The sequence below is a fragment of the Amblyomma americanum genome, chromosome 1, assembly GCF_052857255.1.
Source record: "Amblyomma americanum isolate KBUSLIRL-KWMA chromosome 1, ASM5285725v1, whole genome shotgun sequence".
Classification (NCBI taxonomy): Eukaryota; Metazoa; Arthropoda; class Arachnida; order Ixodida; family Ixodidae; genus Amblyomma; species Amblyomma americanum.
Genome location: NC_135497.1, coordinates 275,198,422 through 275,211,399, shown reverse-complemented (window position 1 = coordinate 275,211,399; position 12,978 = coordinate 275,198,422). Strand labels below are relative to the sequence as shown.

The window sequence follows — 12,978 nt, the reverse complement described above, 5'->3', positions numbered from 1 at the left end:
GCCGCATTTATGGCAACACACATGCTTTCAACTTCTGGCCACTCCCGCGTGCCATCCGTCTCTGGAAGAATCTTCCGGACTGCATCGCCCTGCAGGCTAATCATGACACCTTTTGCGAACATCTACCCAAACACTTCGCTGATAACGGTTAGCACGTCATTTATATACTCCGGATTCGTGCAACTTCGTTTTCAGCAGCTTGAGACCTATTGCCTCTTTGGTTCCGTGGATGCGCAACTTTGCTCATTTATGCCTGATATGTTTTCTTTGGCTTTTGTATAACTCGACTTCGTGCATTTCCCCTGTTTTTGTTCCATGATGCAGTTTTTACTTTTATCCCTTTTTGTGAATTGCGATATCTTATCTGAACTCACCTGCTTTATTGTGTGTTTTGCTGCACTTTTACTATTTTTTTTTATTTGTAACATATTTTGGGCAACGTTCTGTATTTGACCCCCCCCCCTTTTATTTTTACACAATGCTTTTGCGGAGACCTGTGAGGTGTCTTTAAATACATAAAAATAAATAAAGAAAGAAAGAAAACAAAATTTAAATAAGTCACGGTGATGATAACGCCTTCAAGGGAGTAAAAAAAATCACCTGAATATAAACAGTGTCAATGAGTCAGAACCTCAGCAATGTCATTCAAATATAATATAAAAATAAATTTGTAGAAAATGCCACCGTTCTTGCTTGACAAGTCGTAAAAGTCGAACTGGTGTGCCAGCTCACAGGCTAACAGTGCTTCAGAATTGCTGGTAAAAATGGTGCTCTTTATGAATAAGCCATTATCCACAGGATAGTGACTTTTCACAAAAAAGTTGCATATCTTTCTGCATGCGGAATGGGGACAAGAGTATGCACTGCTGTGGCGAATGAGTTGTGGCGAACTCAGTAGGTCGCAAACAGCAGTTAGTCTGTCTAATGCCATTAAATACGAGCGCGTGACACTGTTCCGATGGCGTTAAAACTTGATCACTAAGTAATTAATGACATTAAACATGACCTTGTGAAACTGGCATAGCACCTCTAACTGTCGTTCAGTTCAACGGACGGTCAACTGCATAGCCGTTAATATCGCCCGTGCGTAAAAGGGGTGAGACACAGAGCGGGCACGCACAAAACCCAACCACAAGCCTCAGTCTTGGATGTTTACCACCTTTTGAAGAGAAACGATCAAGCTGACGTCAACTAACACCGAGAAGACGTCTCCAGAAATGAATGTCCCGAATGTCCTGAAATTGTAGCGCTGTGGAGATCTATTCGGTGCCGTTACGTATATGCACAGGAAGTCCGCTTGTCATAAGACAAAAGGTTATCCAATGACGCTAGCGGCATTGAATGCGGTATAGCTGTCTTAACAAGATGAGAGTTTAGTGGACACAGTATTGCAGTAGGCGCAGTTGCTTACCTCATGGTTACGGACTTCCAAGAACTGCCCCTCGCTCACTCCATCTCTGTAGAAGACGATCTGCAGGGGCTTGTGCCCGGTGGTGCGGTAGAAAACCAGTAGCAATTCCTTGATCATGTCCTTCAGGTCCTTGATAATTTCCACACGCGCCTTAGCCTTGGAGTCTTCAATCTGTACCCGAATGGTGGCGTGAAACTTGGACGGTACAGAGTCTAGGCTTCCGACGCACGCGGCGATGGATGGCCTGATCTTGTCTCCAGGCGATGGGTGCGACACGTCTGCTCCGATGACGATCACGGGCCTATGTAATAGCTTCGGCTTCTCCTGCATCAGGAGACTATTGTTGATGCCGCCCATCTTGGCGTTGATCTTTTGGCACAGGTTTTGGATGAGCGCTGCGTTACACTTTTGGACCACGTTGTTGTCCAAGATGCATTGTGTGCGCAGGGAGAGCTCAGTCTCTGCCACCTGCTTGATCTCAGCGTAGTTCGTGGCTTTTGTGATCACAGCCACAACCATCTCCAACTGCGGGCGCTGCTTGCGCTGCTCCGTGAGAACGGTCCGCATGGGCTTGCGGTTTGTGTCGAACGTGATGACCGCAAGCGGCTGCGCAATGCGCATGCCCAGTTCTTGGCCGATGCGGATCAGCATCTTGATGAAGTTGTCCAGGCACTCCTTCTGCGCGAAGCGGCTCACGTTGAGAACAATCCACTGTGTCATCGACATCGCCTTGTAGAAGCGCTGCCCTCGGAGATCCCACGTACCGTCGCGCGGCTTGCACATGCTGTTGTTCTCAAAAACCAAAGACGGCGGGTCGAGAATTCTGCCCACAACCTGAGTGGGTTCGGGGTTGATCTTGACGCCGAACTCTCGCAGGTACTTGTCCGAGGTGCTGACCATGTCGCGCACAGACTGACGAATCTCCAGGAAGCGCTTGGCTGGCGGCTTGGCCGTGCGCTTGATCATCTCGGCGGTCTGACTCTCCTCGAGTTTCTTCCGACAGTGCTGGCCTTCAGCCAGCTCGCACACCTCCAGAGGAATGTAGACCGGATGCGTCGGGCTGCCACTCTGCACGCAAGGGAAGTTCGGGTACGACAAGGGCCTGTAGCGGCTCTGGAAGTAGTCGGCGACGGAGATCTGACTACCTTCTGATTCAAAATAGATGTCCTTCGCAGCTTCCCTCGTGATCTTGACCACTTTGTACTTGCGCGGATACGGAAGGTGCGTCACTTTTACGCGGAGTCCTTTGAGCTCCCTATTCAGCCGCGCGTACTGGTTGTCGCGCAATGACCGTAAGTCCGCGGGTGTCAACACACGCCGGCTGTCGCTGAAGAACCTGCACATGAAGTCTACCAGTGGAAGCGACTCGTAGAATGCCGTTGCTGACATGTCGACGTTAAGCATGGGCTTCCATTGGGCGGGTCGAACACTCGTGTAGTAGCCAAACCACACCTCCCGGCCTCCTCCGAGGTCATTGTGCTCGTTGGGTCCCGGCGGTCTGAAGAACGAGCGTCCAACTGGCGCAAGGTTGATCGAGGGGCTGTGCCTCAAGACGATGTCGATGGCCTGGAGGACTTCCTGGGGCACAGTTTGTACGCGCTTTTGGAAGACGCCATGCAGGGCATCCAGGTTCACGGTGGCTGCATACTGGATCTTGATGATAAACGTCTGGCTTCCTTGGTCTTCCTCGAGGTCGACTGTGAATGTCCGCTCGCGGAAGTTGAGCTGGCGGCGCGTGTACAGGTTCTTGCGGCCATCGAAAGCCGGGATGCAGTTGGCCAGGTCTTGCCGGTACTTCTTTACTAGGAGCTCGATGACTATCCTGTTGATCTTTGTACTGAGGCATCGGTAGTTTTTCTGCTCAGGAACCTTGGTCTCCTTGGCAGTCTCCGAGGAGATGTCGACGTCGTAGTGGTAGACGCTGCCGGTCGGTATCTCAATGCTGAAGTGGTTGGCAAGAAGTTGTATGGTCCGGCCCAGCTGGCCGTGGGCGGGCCTCCGCGGGAAATGAGAGGGCAGGGTTCGCTCGAGTTCCTGCGCCGTGATTGGTGGTAATTAGAGCAGGGCATGAAGAAGTAAGTATGCACGCACTGTTTCGTGTGTTGAGCGTCACACAAGTTTGGCCGAATGGTCTTCGATCTACACTACAGTGCAGGACCGGTTCCGGTGAGTCTTAACGGGGAAAGCCTCCTGCACCCCGTGTGTTGTAGCGAGCCTATTAAAGGACGGCGCTTGAACATTAATATCCTCCCCTGAGAATGTCTTAAATGTTTTGTGCAAGCGAAGTTATCTGCAGTCAATATCTAAATTTCAGCGCCTTCTAGCCTTTCTATCTCCTTTCATCACTCTTTTCATGCTCACAGGTCGGCGCTCTTCAGCCAGCCCTACCCACTCGGCCCCACCGCCGGCTGCAGACGCGTTCGGGAATTTTCCCGGTAATGGTGGGGGGAGGAGGCTTCCTGAACCGCCGAAACGACTTATTATTGGCAGCGGCCACAGTAGCTGCCATACTTCTTAATCTAATCGACAGCCACATCTGAACAAAAATACGTAGGAGCGCGAGGCGGAGAAATGCGCGGGCGTGAAAAAATCGCTGGAAAGAGGTCGCCAACCTTCGCTCGGGATTGTGGGTTCTGTGCTCAATGTAGGAATATATGGTTCAGGTGTTTATGACGAAACCTCGTAGTACTTGAGCGAGGTTATGTACACGGTTGGTGAAAAGTTCCGGGGCCACAGGGCTTGCTTCTTTCATCGGTATATCGTGGCATTTAAGGTGCGATTAAAGCTATTAAGGTTTGCAGAGTATAGAACGATACCTCTTCCGCCTTCTACGGATATTTTGAGTCTTTGGGTGTGTCATGTCTGCCTGATTATACAGCTCAAAATCAGACCCTATGACCTGGGAACTTTTGACCTACCCTGGACTTTCCTCAGAAGGTATATCAAAGCCTTGTTTTATCTTGAGCACATATGACAGGGACGATCGGGTCGACTGCAAAATCAAGGAACCGCACTGCGTGGTCGTGGTGTACATCAAAAGTGAGACAGTCAGTACTAGTTCTTTCTGTGCCTTAATTTATTTATTCAGGGAACCCAGCCCATGATAGCGCCAGAGCTGAAGTATTTCTTCCAAGGTTTCAGAACCACTCAAAGGGCAACTGTGGGCGAGTTTGAATGTTTTAGACGTGGTATTGTGTTCCTATTCGCATAACATTTCTTGGGAGTCAATTCTCTGTGCCTTTAAAAACATTTTTCAAAATCCTGAGTAGAAGCCCTTTAAACCAGCAAAAGCAAAGAACACCGAAACTAAAACTGGGTTTCTCCCGAAGAATGACGTCAAGATAGAAGCTTGTCGTCATGCATACTGTCACAAAAACTTTCGGCGCGTTGACTGACTAAACTGGAGACTGTAAGCGACAGACCACTGTTTGGTGAAATGACCAAAAACAAAGGTCTTCATTTTCTTCTTCTTGCGCAAACTCCAAGCAAATATCGAAGGGCATGCAGCTGGTGACGTCACACGTGCAAGGTCGCCCGCAGAAATCGTCTCGATTGGGGCGACAAAATTGGAAACATTTAATTATTCGTGCTGAAACAAACCGACGGCCGGCGGCGAAGCTCGGCACAAGGAACTGCCTTGGAAATATCGGCATTCGTGGAGGCCAAAAAAAGACGTCGCAGCTGCCCATTAACAGCGAAAGATGAACATTCACACGAATATTTCTGTGAATTGAGAATGTGCAGACGCGTAATTTATAAGAATCAACAGCTGCAGCCCAAGGAAACATCAGTTTGCCAAAGTGGATGTTCGGGCTCGACGGTGCACCATTTCGCTTCGAGTAAAAGAGCATTTAACGAGTGACTAAAAAAGACAATACACTCACCGCGGTGGCTCGGTGGTTAGAGTGCTCGATCACTGATCCGGCGTTCCCAGGATCGAACCCGACCGCTGCGGCTGCGTTTCGATGGAACCGAAACGCTAAGGCGCCCGTGTGCTGTTCGATGTCAGTGTACGTTAAAGATCCCCAGGTGGTCGAAATCATTCCGGAGCCCTCCAATACGGCACTTCTTTCTTTCTTCTTTCACTCCCCCGCCTTTTTGTCCTTTCTCTTACGGCGCGGTACGGGTGTCTGCCGATATGAGAGAAAGGTGCTGCCCCAATTTCTTCCGCCCCACCCAAGAAAATTTAATGTGGATTAGCACAATAATAATAATAATAATAATAATAATCGATTTTGGGGGAAAGGAAATGACGCCGTATCTGTCTCATATACCGTTGGGAACCTTGACCGCGCCGTAAGGGAAGGGGAAAAGGAGGGAGTGAAAGAAGAAAGGAAGAAAGAAGTGCCGTAGTGGAGGGCTCCGGAATAATTTCGACAACTTGGGGATTTTTAACGTGCACTGACGTCACACAGCACACGGGCGCCTTAGCGTTTACCCGCCGCGGTGGCTCAGTGGTTAGGCCGCTCGGCTACTGATCCGGAGTTCGCGGGTTCGATCCCGACCGCAGCGGCTGCGTTTTTATGGAGGAAAAACGCGAAGGCGCCCGTGTGCTGTGTGACGTCGGTGCATGTTAAAGATCTCCAGGTGGCCGAAATTATTCCGGAGCCCACCGCTACGGCACTTCTCTCTTCCTTTCTTCTTTCACTCCCTCCTATATCCCTTCTCTTACTGCGCGGTTCAGGTGTCCAACGATATATGATACTGATACTGCGCATTCCCTTTCCCCCAAAATTATTATTATTACTTAGTGTTTTTCCTCCATAAAAACGCTGCCGCCGCGGACGCGTTCGAACCCGGGAACTCCGGATCAGTAGCCGAGCGACCTAACCACTGAGCCACCGCAGTGGGCCAGAATTCCGGCTCAAAACTTTTAATACAGCCAAGGTTTAAGCCTAAAATCGTTTGATATCAAAAATGAAAATTTTCATCCGCGTGATGAGTTTTGGGATCTAGTAATCATGGAAATATTTATTATGAATTCACACGTACTGTGCTACATAAAAAAACCGGCACGGAGCATTGTATTGTAGTGTACTGTATTGAGTTATACGGCGTAAAAGCAACTAAGGCTATCATCTTTAACGTGCACTGACTTCGCACAGCACACGGGCGCCTTAGCGTTTAGCCTCCATAAAAACGCAGTCGCCGTGGTCGGGTTCGAACCCAGGAACTCCGGTTCAGTAGCCGAGCGCCCTTACCACTTAGCCACCGCGGCGGGTTAGATTAGCCCCGCTAATCCAGGATATACAAAGCGAAACCGAGATTGAGGTCTCCACTGAACCACGGAGCCGATTGTGCGCTTTTCGTTTCGTGCAAATGAACGGTCTTTGCAAAGTTGTCCACGCCAATGAACTCTATGAACGCCTTCGGCTCACATGTTTTGTTTGGTTTTTTGAGGAAAGGAAATGGCACAGTAACCGTCTCACATATCGGTGGACACCCGAACCGCGCCGTGAAGGAAGGAATAAAGGAGGGAGGGAAAGAGGAAACTAAATTTAAATTTGGATTTTGAGGAAATGTGCGGCGGTGCGCAGCGGCAGAACACCTGTGGCTCGGTGCTACTAGTGGCGCATGCGCAGTAGTGATTAGGGATCGAGAGAGAGAGAAATGCGCCATGTGTCGTCAATGCTCCTCGTGCATGCGCAGCACGGCTCTCCGGGAATCACGCGAAACTGCTCAACCTGCGGTAAGTAAAGCTTCCGCTTTAAAGAGAATTTCACACGCTGGCAACACAACACTCAGCCGCTGGTGCGTAAGTAGTGAACCCAAAGGCTAAACCTGACGACGCAATAATTCCTCGAGCCATCCTTTATCCAGGCGACGACTGAGGCCCTGAACCTCACAGAAGAAACTGTGAGAATTGAAAATTGGTTATCGGGGATAGGAAATGGCACTGTACCTTTTTCACATATCGGCGGACACCTGAGACGCGCAGTAAGGGAAGGCAAAAGGCGAGAGTGAAAGAGGAAAGGAAGAAAGAAATGCCGTAGTGGAGGGCTCCGGAATAATTTAGACCACCTGGGGATCTTTAACATACACTGACATCGCACAGCACGCGGGCGCCTCAGCGCTTCGCCTCCATCGAAACGCAGCCGCCGCGGTTGGGTTCCAACCACTCATCTAAATACGGTCGTTACGTCACAAACTTTCCTTTTAAATTTCGCCCACTCGCCTTGTCTATATCACTGTTGACCAAGGAACCCATTGCGGTTCCCAAACGTTGTTCTCTATCTTGACTTTCCCCCGCCGCGGTGGCTGAGTGGTTAGGGCGCTCGACTACTGATCCGGAGTTCCCGGGTTCGAACCCGACCGCGGCGGCTGCGTTTTTATGGAGGAAAAAACGCTAAGGCGCCCGTGTGCAGTGCGATGTCAGTGCACGTTAAAGATTCCCAAGTGGTCGAAATTATTCCGGAGCCCTCCACTACGGCACCTCTTCTTCCTTTCTTCTTTCACTCCCTCCTTTATCCCTTCCCTTGCGGCGCGGTTCAGGTGTCCAACGATATATGAGACAGATACTGCGCCATTTCCTTTCCCCCAAAACCAATTATTATTATTATTATTATCTTGAATTTCTCAGCGGCTAAATCTGATGTTTCACTTCCAAAGCGCCCTATACGTCAATCACTACCACGATGCTTGCTACCCACAGAACTTTTTGTTAGTAAAAACTAAGCCCTGCATAGTCGGCTGCAATTCTAGAAAGAAGCGACGGATGCCCTACCAAGGAAGCCTTGCAGCCAACGGCGTCGGCCGATTCTCCGGACGCCGCTCTCAATCTGATTAAACGGTGGTTCATCTCCTTTCATATGCCACTCCCTGAGATGTCACGCAGGTCCAAGAGGATTGACTAACCATGAAGTCATGAGAACCAGTCGACGCCTTTGGCTGGAGGGCCTCTTTCGAGAGGCACATGCTGCTTCGTTCTTGAGTTGTATGCCCCGCCGCGGTGGCTCAGTAGTTAGGACGCTCGACTACTGATCCGGAGTTCCCGGGTTCGAACCCGACCGCGGCGGCTGCGTTTTTATGGAGGAAAAACGCTAAGGCGCCCGTGTGCTGTGCGATGTCAGTGCACGTTAAAGATCCCCAGGTGGTCGAAATTATTCCGGAGCCCTCCACTACGGTACCTATTCTTCCTTTCTCCTTTCACTCCCTCCCTTATCCCTTCCCTTACGGCGCGGTTCAGGTGTCCAACGATATGTGAGACAGATACTGCGCCATTTCCTTTCCCCAAAATCCAATTATTATTATTATTATTCTTGAGTTGTATTATACCGGGGTTTGGTTCTCGTACCGTCTGTACAAGTCGATATTTTGGAAAGGTGATGTTTCCTCTTGCCTTGAAACTAACAGTTAAAGCCCTTTGTAACGAAGCGGTTTATAACGAATCAACTGATATAACGAAGAAATTATGATTGCACGTGGAAGCTCAGCCAACAGGAGCTATAACGAAGCTACGCTTACAAAGAAGTTATCGCCGGAAACTTTCAACTTCGTGGAAAGAGGTTCAACCGCTTTAAAAGGTGCAACTTTATATGGACCCCTGGCATAACAAGCTGCACAGCATGGTTTATAACGAAATAATGGATATAACGAAGGAATTACGATTCCCCGTGGAAGCTCGGTCAACACTGCATATAACGAAGTAACAGCCGCGAACGAACTTTCTACTTTGTTATAACGAGGTTAAACGAGCTACATGCCATTGCCCAAGGTGAAGCCCTTTTCGGAAAACAGTACGCACCTTGATCCTGAGATCGTCGCCTGGAGTGGCCTGGTCTCCAGCTTCGGGGGTCTGCTCTGTTACCGCAACGGGCGGCGTACATGATGACGACGGTGGTAGGGCAGCTGCTGCCGGCTGACTGCGACTCACGGCGGCTGCTGCGGATGCAGGCCGCGGGCTGCTGGCCGCTACATTGGCGTCACCTGCGGCGGCGGCGGCGGCCCCGTAGCTGGGACGGGAGGCGCTGGGCTGAGCGGTGGGCTGCGCGGTGGGCTGAGCTCTGGTCTCCGCGGCAGGGGTCGGGCCGCGGCTGACGGCGCGCGGCTGCGGGCTGGGCGCGGCGCCCTGCTGCAGTGCTTGCGCGAATGAAACCCGCGACGGACCGGCGGGCGACGGAGCAGGAGCGGGGGCTTGATTGCCACCGCTGGCCGAAGGCACCGCTGCGAGCCGAAAATGCCCGTTTAACGTAGCGTTGATACATCTGCTGCGTTTGCGATCATAGCGATCGTTACGACACGCATATATACACCGCCGAAAGCTGAAGACTGGACAGCCGTCACCGGAGCTCCGTTGGTAGAGCACCGGACGCTAAATTAAGAGGTAGTGGGTTTCGGATACCAACGGCGGCATGTGGTTGTTTTCCTTCTGCTTTATAAACAATTATCTTTAAAAAGTTTCGTTTTTCTTCACAGCAACGAAGAAGCAACAAATGTCCCGCCGCGCATTCAATATATTTGCGACACACGCGCACGCTTTCCTTCTAGTTGTAACTTGAGAACAAAAAAAAAACAATTTTAAATTTAACTTCGCTAACCCTGGAATTCAGCGAAAACAAGGACGCTTGCTAAGCACCTGTGGCTCGTCCACGGCAGCGCCTGCATGGACAGCCGTTCTATAGTATATACACACACGACCACGTGGCTTAGACGTATCTCATGGTCTTGCACCCCCATCAAATGTGTTTAGGGTCAAACGTGAACCCAAATGTCACCTAATGTCAAAGATCAGAGGTCAACTAAAGGTCATGGGTCAAGGGCAGAGGTCAAGAGTTCCACGCCATAACTGTACCACGTACGGTCATACATGGCTAACATGGTTGGGCTGAAGGTCATTGAAGGCTATTCTCCGGGCTATGCGACGACTTCTTTACCAACGTGGTGAAGCTTTTCGCTTCGTGTTCAACTGCCGTGACTTCTTTAGTTTCATTCCTTTTAGAGCCCAGTTCGCCCGTTGCTGCGTTCCGCGTCGTAGTCGCTGTAACATGCTACCTGACAGGTGACGTGTTACGGAGTGTGACAGGTGACGTGTTGGCAGGTAGCAGCAGAGCGAAGCGCCACCTGACACACGAGAGGAATGGACAGCCGGAAGGCGGCTGCTACGGGACGATGCCGGAGGGTCGCTAGCAACGTAACAAGAACCTGCCAAGCGGTAGCAAGCGGCTTGCGAAGAGCTGCGCTCAAATTCCGAATTACCGTCTGTCATAATGGGTCGTCTGTCTGTCTGTTACTGCCAGGAAGAAAGAAAGGAAAGTGCACAGGCCTGCTCACTGGCTCAAGCCGAGCCACAATCGCTACCACGTGCAGATAGTTGGAGAGTTGAAAGATCGGATAGAAAGACAGGAGAGTAAAGACGCGCTAAAGACAAGACCGATCCCGGAGGCAGTGCAATACCGGGCCAACCGGTGGCGGGAAAGAAGCATCCTTCAAACTCCCCGCCACATTTCCAAATATAAGTCCAACTTGGACCCGTAAGAGATACTCCACGGGTCCGGACAACTATAATGGGGCGTCAATTTTTTTTCATTTATATATCGGGCGTAAAGAATGCACCTTTCCTACCGCGGACAACGCTTGCTGTCACGGAGAATGTCAACACATGCTGGTTGTGGGAAACGTTTCCCCAAATCCCTGTTTTTCCTCAAAATCGACGGAGTCCAGAACATCGTCAACGCCAATGCCAATGATCACAATGAACGCGGCGGTGGCGGCTGAATGACGTCATAGCTGTCACGTGGTTTGTCCTCGGTTCAAGGTAAAACTCTCCTACACGGCGAAGCAGCTACGCAAGGTAGTAGTAAAGCATTCCCTTCACAGGAAGGGGATGATTAGATGGCTGCCTGGCCCTATTGAGCTGCGATGTAGGGGCTGCCGCACATGTGGCGAGGGCTGCTTGTCACCGGAAGTACCTGTTGCTAAACCGTCGTCGTCGCTTCAGATGAGGCGGCTATTGCGAGTCCTTTCTGCCAATCTTTTCTCTCAAATCTCGTTTAACTCTCCAAATGTCTGCCCGTAGCAGCGATTATCTTCACGTGTCAGTGATTACCTGCACGTAGTAGCTACTGTGGATCAGCTTGAGCCGGTGGGCGGGTCCGTGAACTTTTCATTCTTCCTTAAGTCTCAACAACGACAACAAAACCCTGTCACACATCGCACCACACAGCGGGACGCCAAGCTGTTAAGCCGGCTTGATTTCATCCGGCAGCCCCATAGAGTGCGCACTCATACCTAGAAACAAGAGACACGCAGTCGCGATAAACAGCGACCACAATCCGGGGAAAGACAGACCTTTGCTGAAAATTGAAAATTGGTTTTTGAGGAAAAAAAGATGCGGTAACCGTCTCGCATATCGCGCCGCACACCTGAAGCACGCCGTAAGGGAAGGGATAGAAGGACTGGGTGCAGAAAGGAAAAAAAGAGGTGCCGTAGTGGAGGGCTCCGGAATAATTTCGGCCTTCTGGGCATCTTTAACGTGCACCGATATCGTACAGCACAAAGGAACCTTTGCGTTTCGCCTCCATCGAAACGAGGCCGCCGCGGTCGGGTTCGAACCCGGGTACCCCGGATCAGGAGCCGAGCGCCCTAATCACTGAGCCACCGCTGCGGGTAAACCGGATAGCCCAAGCAAAAAATGCAGCGCAAAGAGATTAAGGAAGCTCAAAAGCGATACCCGAAAGGCGCGGGTTCGATTCCGGCCGCGGCGGTCGAATTTCGATGGAGGTGAAATTGAAGAGGCCCGTGTTATGTGCGTTGTCAGGGCATGTTAAAAACCCCAAGGTAGTCGAAATTTCCGGACCCCTTCACTACGGCGGCTCTCATAGCCTAAGTCGCTTTGGGACGTTAAACCCAAATAAACCATAAAGAAATCGTAAATGCGCTTAGGGGATTAGGGTGCGGAGCTGCGGAGGTGTTGCTATGCACCAAAAACGGACTAAAACGAGACGACAGCGCTCGGAAACGTGCCGTGGATCAAGGCACTCATCAAGCGGAAGAGCGTTCCACAGCACCTGCTCCGTGTCAGCTCAGGAGCATGGCCGGACCACGCAGGCGCACGGGCGACGCGTGCAGAAGCGCGTGCTCGAGGAGCGGCGAGACGCACAGTGCGCATGCGCAAGGCGAACGTTCGGCAAGGCATTCTCGGCAGGAACGCACGCCGGTCACAAACGCGCGGCTGGTCTGGACCCCCTTTTTTTGGTCCTCTCAGAAAAAAAAAACGACGTGAAGCGAAGCGACGCGATCCTTCGTATTGGGTTATGCGCTTTGGTCAGGTATTTCACATAACCTGTCAGCACTCACGTTGGTAGCATCCCTGGAAGTTGGTAATTTTGTTCATTGCGAACACATTCTGTCGTATAGCAGTGCTACCACTAGGTCATATATATTCCCGAGACTGCATCATCAATGCAAAACTTCACATAGGAGCGAAAACGCTAGCAATTTCTGCCGCGGCGCACAAAGCCGTTTCGAGCCATCGCGGCGGGGGAAGCGGCCAGAGTGAAGAGGTTCCAAAAATATCTAAATTTTTCGCTGCAACGCGCTGCTCAATCGCTATATTCGCTCAGTCGCTT

At 50.9% G+C, this 12,978-nt stretch overlaps 1 protein-coding gene across 1 annotated transcript; it reads right to left on the bottom strand.

Moving 5' to 3' along the window:
• Positions 1–1,357: 1,357 nt before the first annotated feature.
• On the bottom strand, positions 1,358–12,743 carry LOC144117958 (protein argonaute-2-like). Its single transcript, XM_077651256.1, has 3 exons — positions 12,707–12,743; positions 9,156–9,574; positions 1,358–3,445 (listed from the first exon to the last, which is right to left on the bottom strand). The coding sequence occupies exons 1-3, from the start codon at positions 12,741–12,743 to the stop codon at positions 1,358–1,360; spliced, it is 2,544 nt and encodes an 847-aa protein (XP_077507382.1).
• Positions 12,744–12,978: the final 235 nt, after the last annotated feature.

Excerpts from the sequence above, each read along its gene's own strand:
- LOC144117958 (XM_077651256.1), bottom strand. The coding sequence starts at position 12,743 with ATGAACAAAATTACCAACTTCCAGGGATGCTACCAAC. Across the intron at positions 9,575-12,706 it reads CTTCCAGGGATGCTACCAAC|CGGTGCCTTCGGCCAGCGGT; the intron begins GTGAGTGCTGAC and ends TTCGGCTCGCAG. Across the intron at positions 3,446-9,155 it reads GCGACGATCTCAGGATCAAG|GAACTCGAGCGAACCCTGCC; the intron begins GTGCGTACTGTT and ends ATCACGGCGCAG.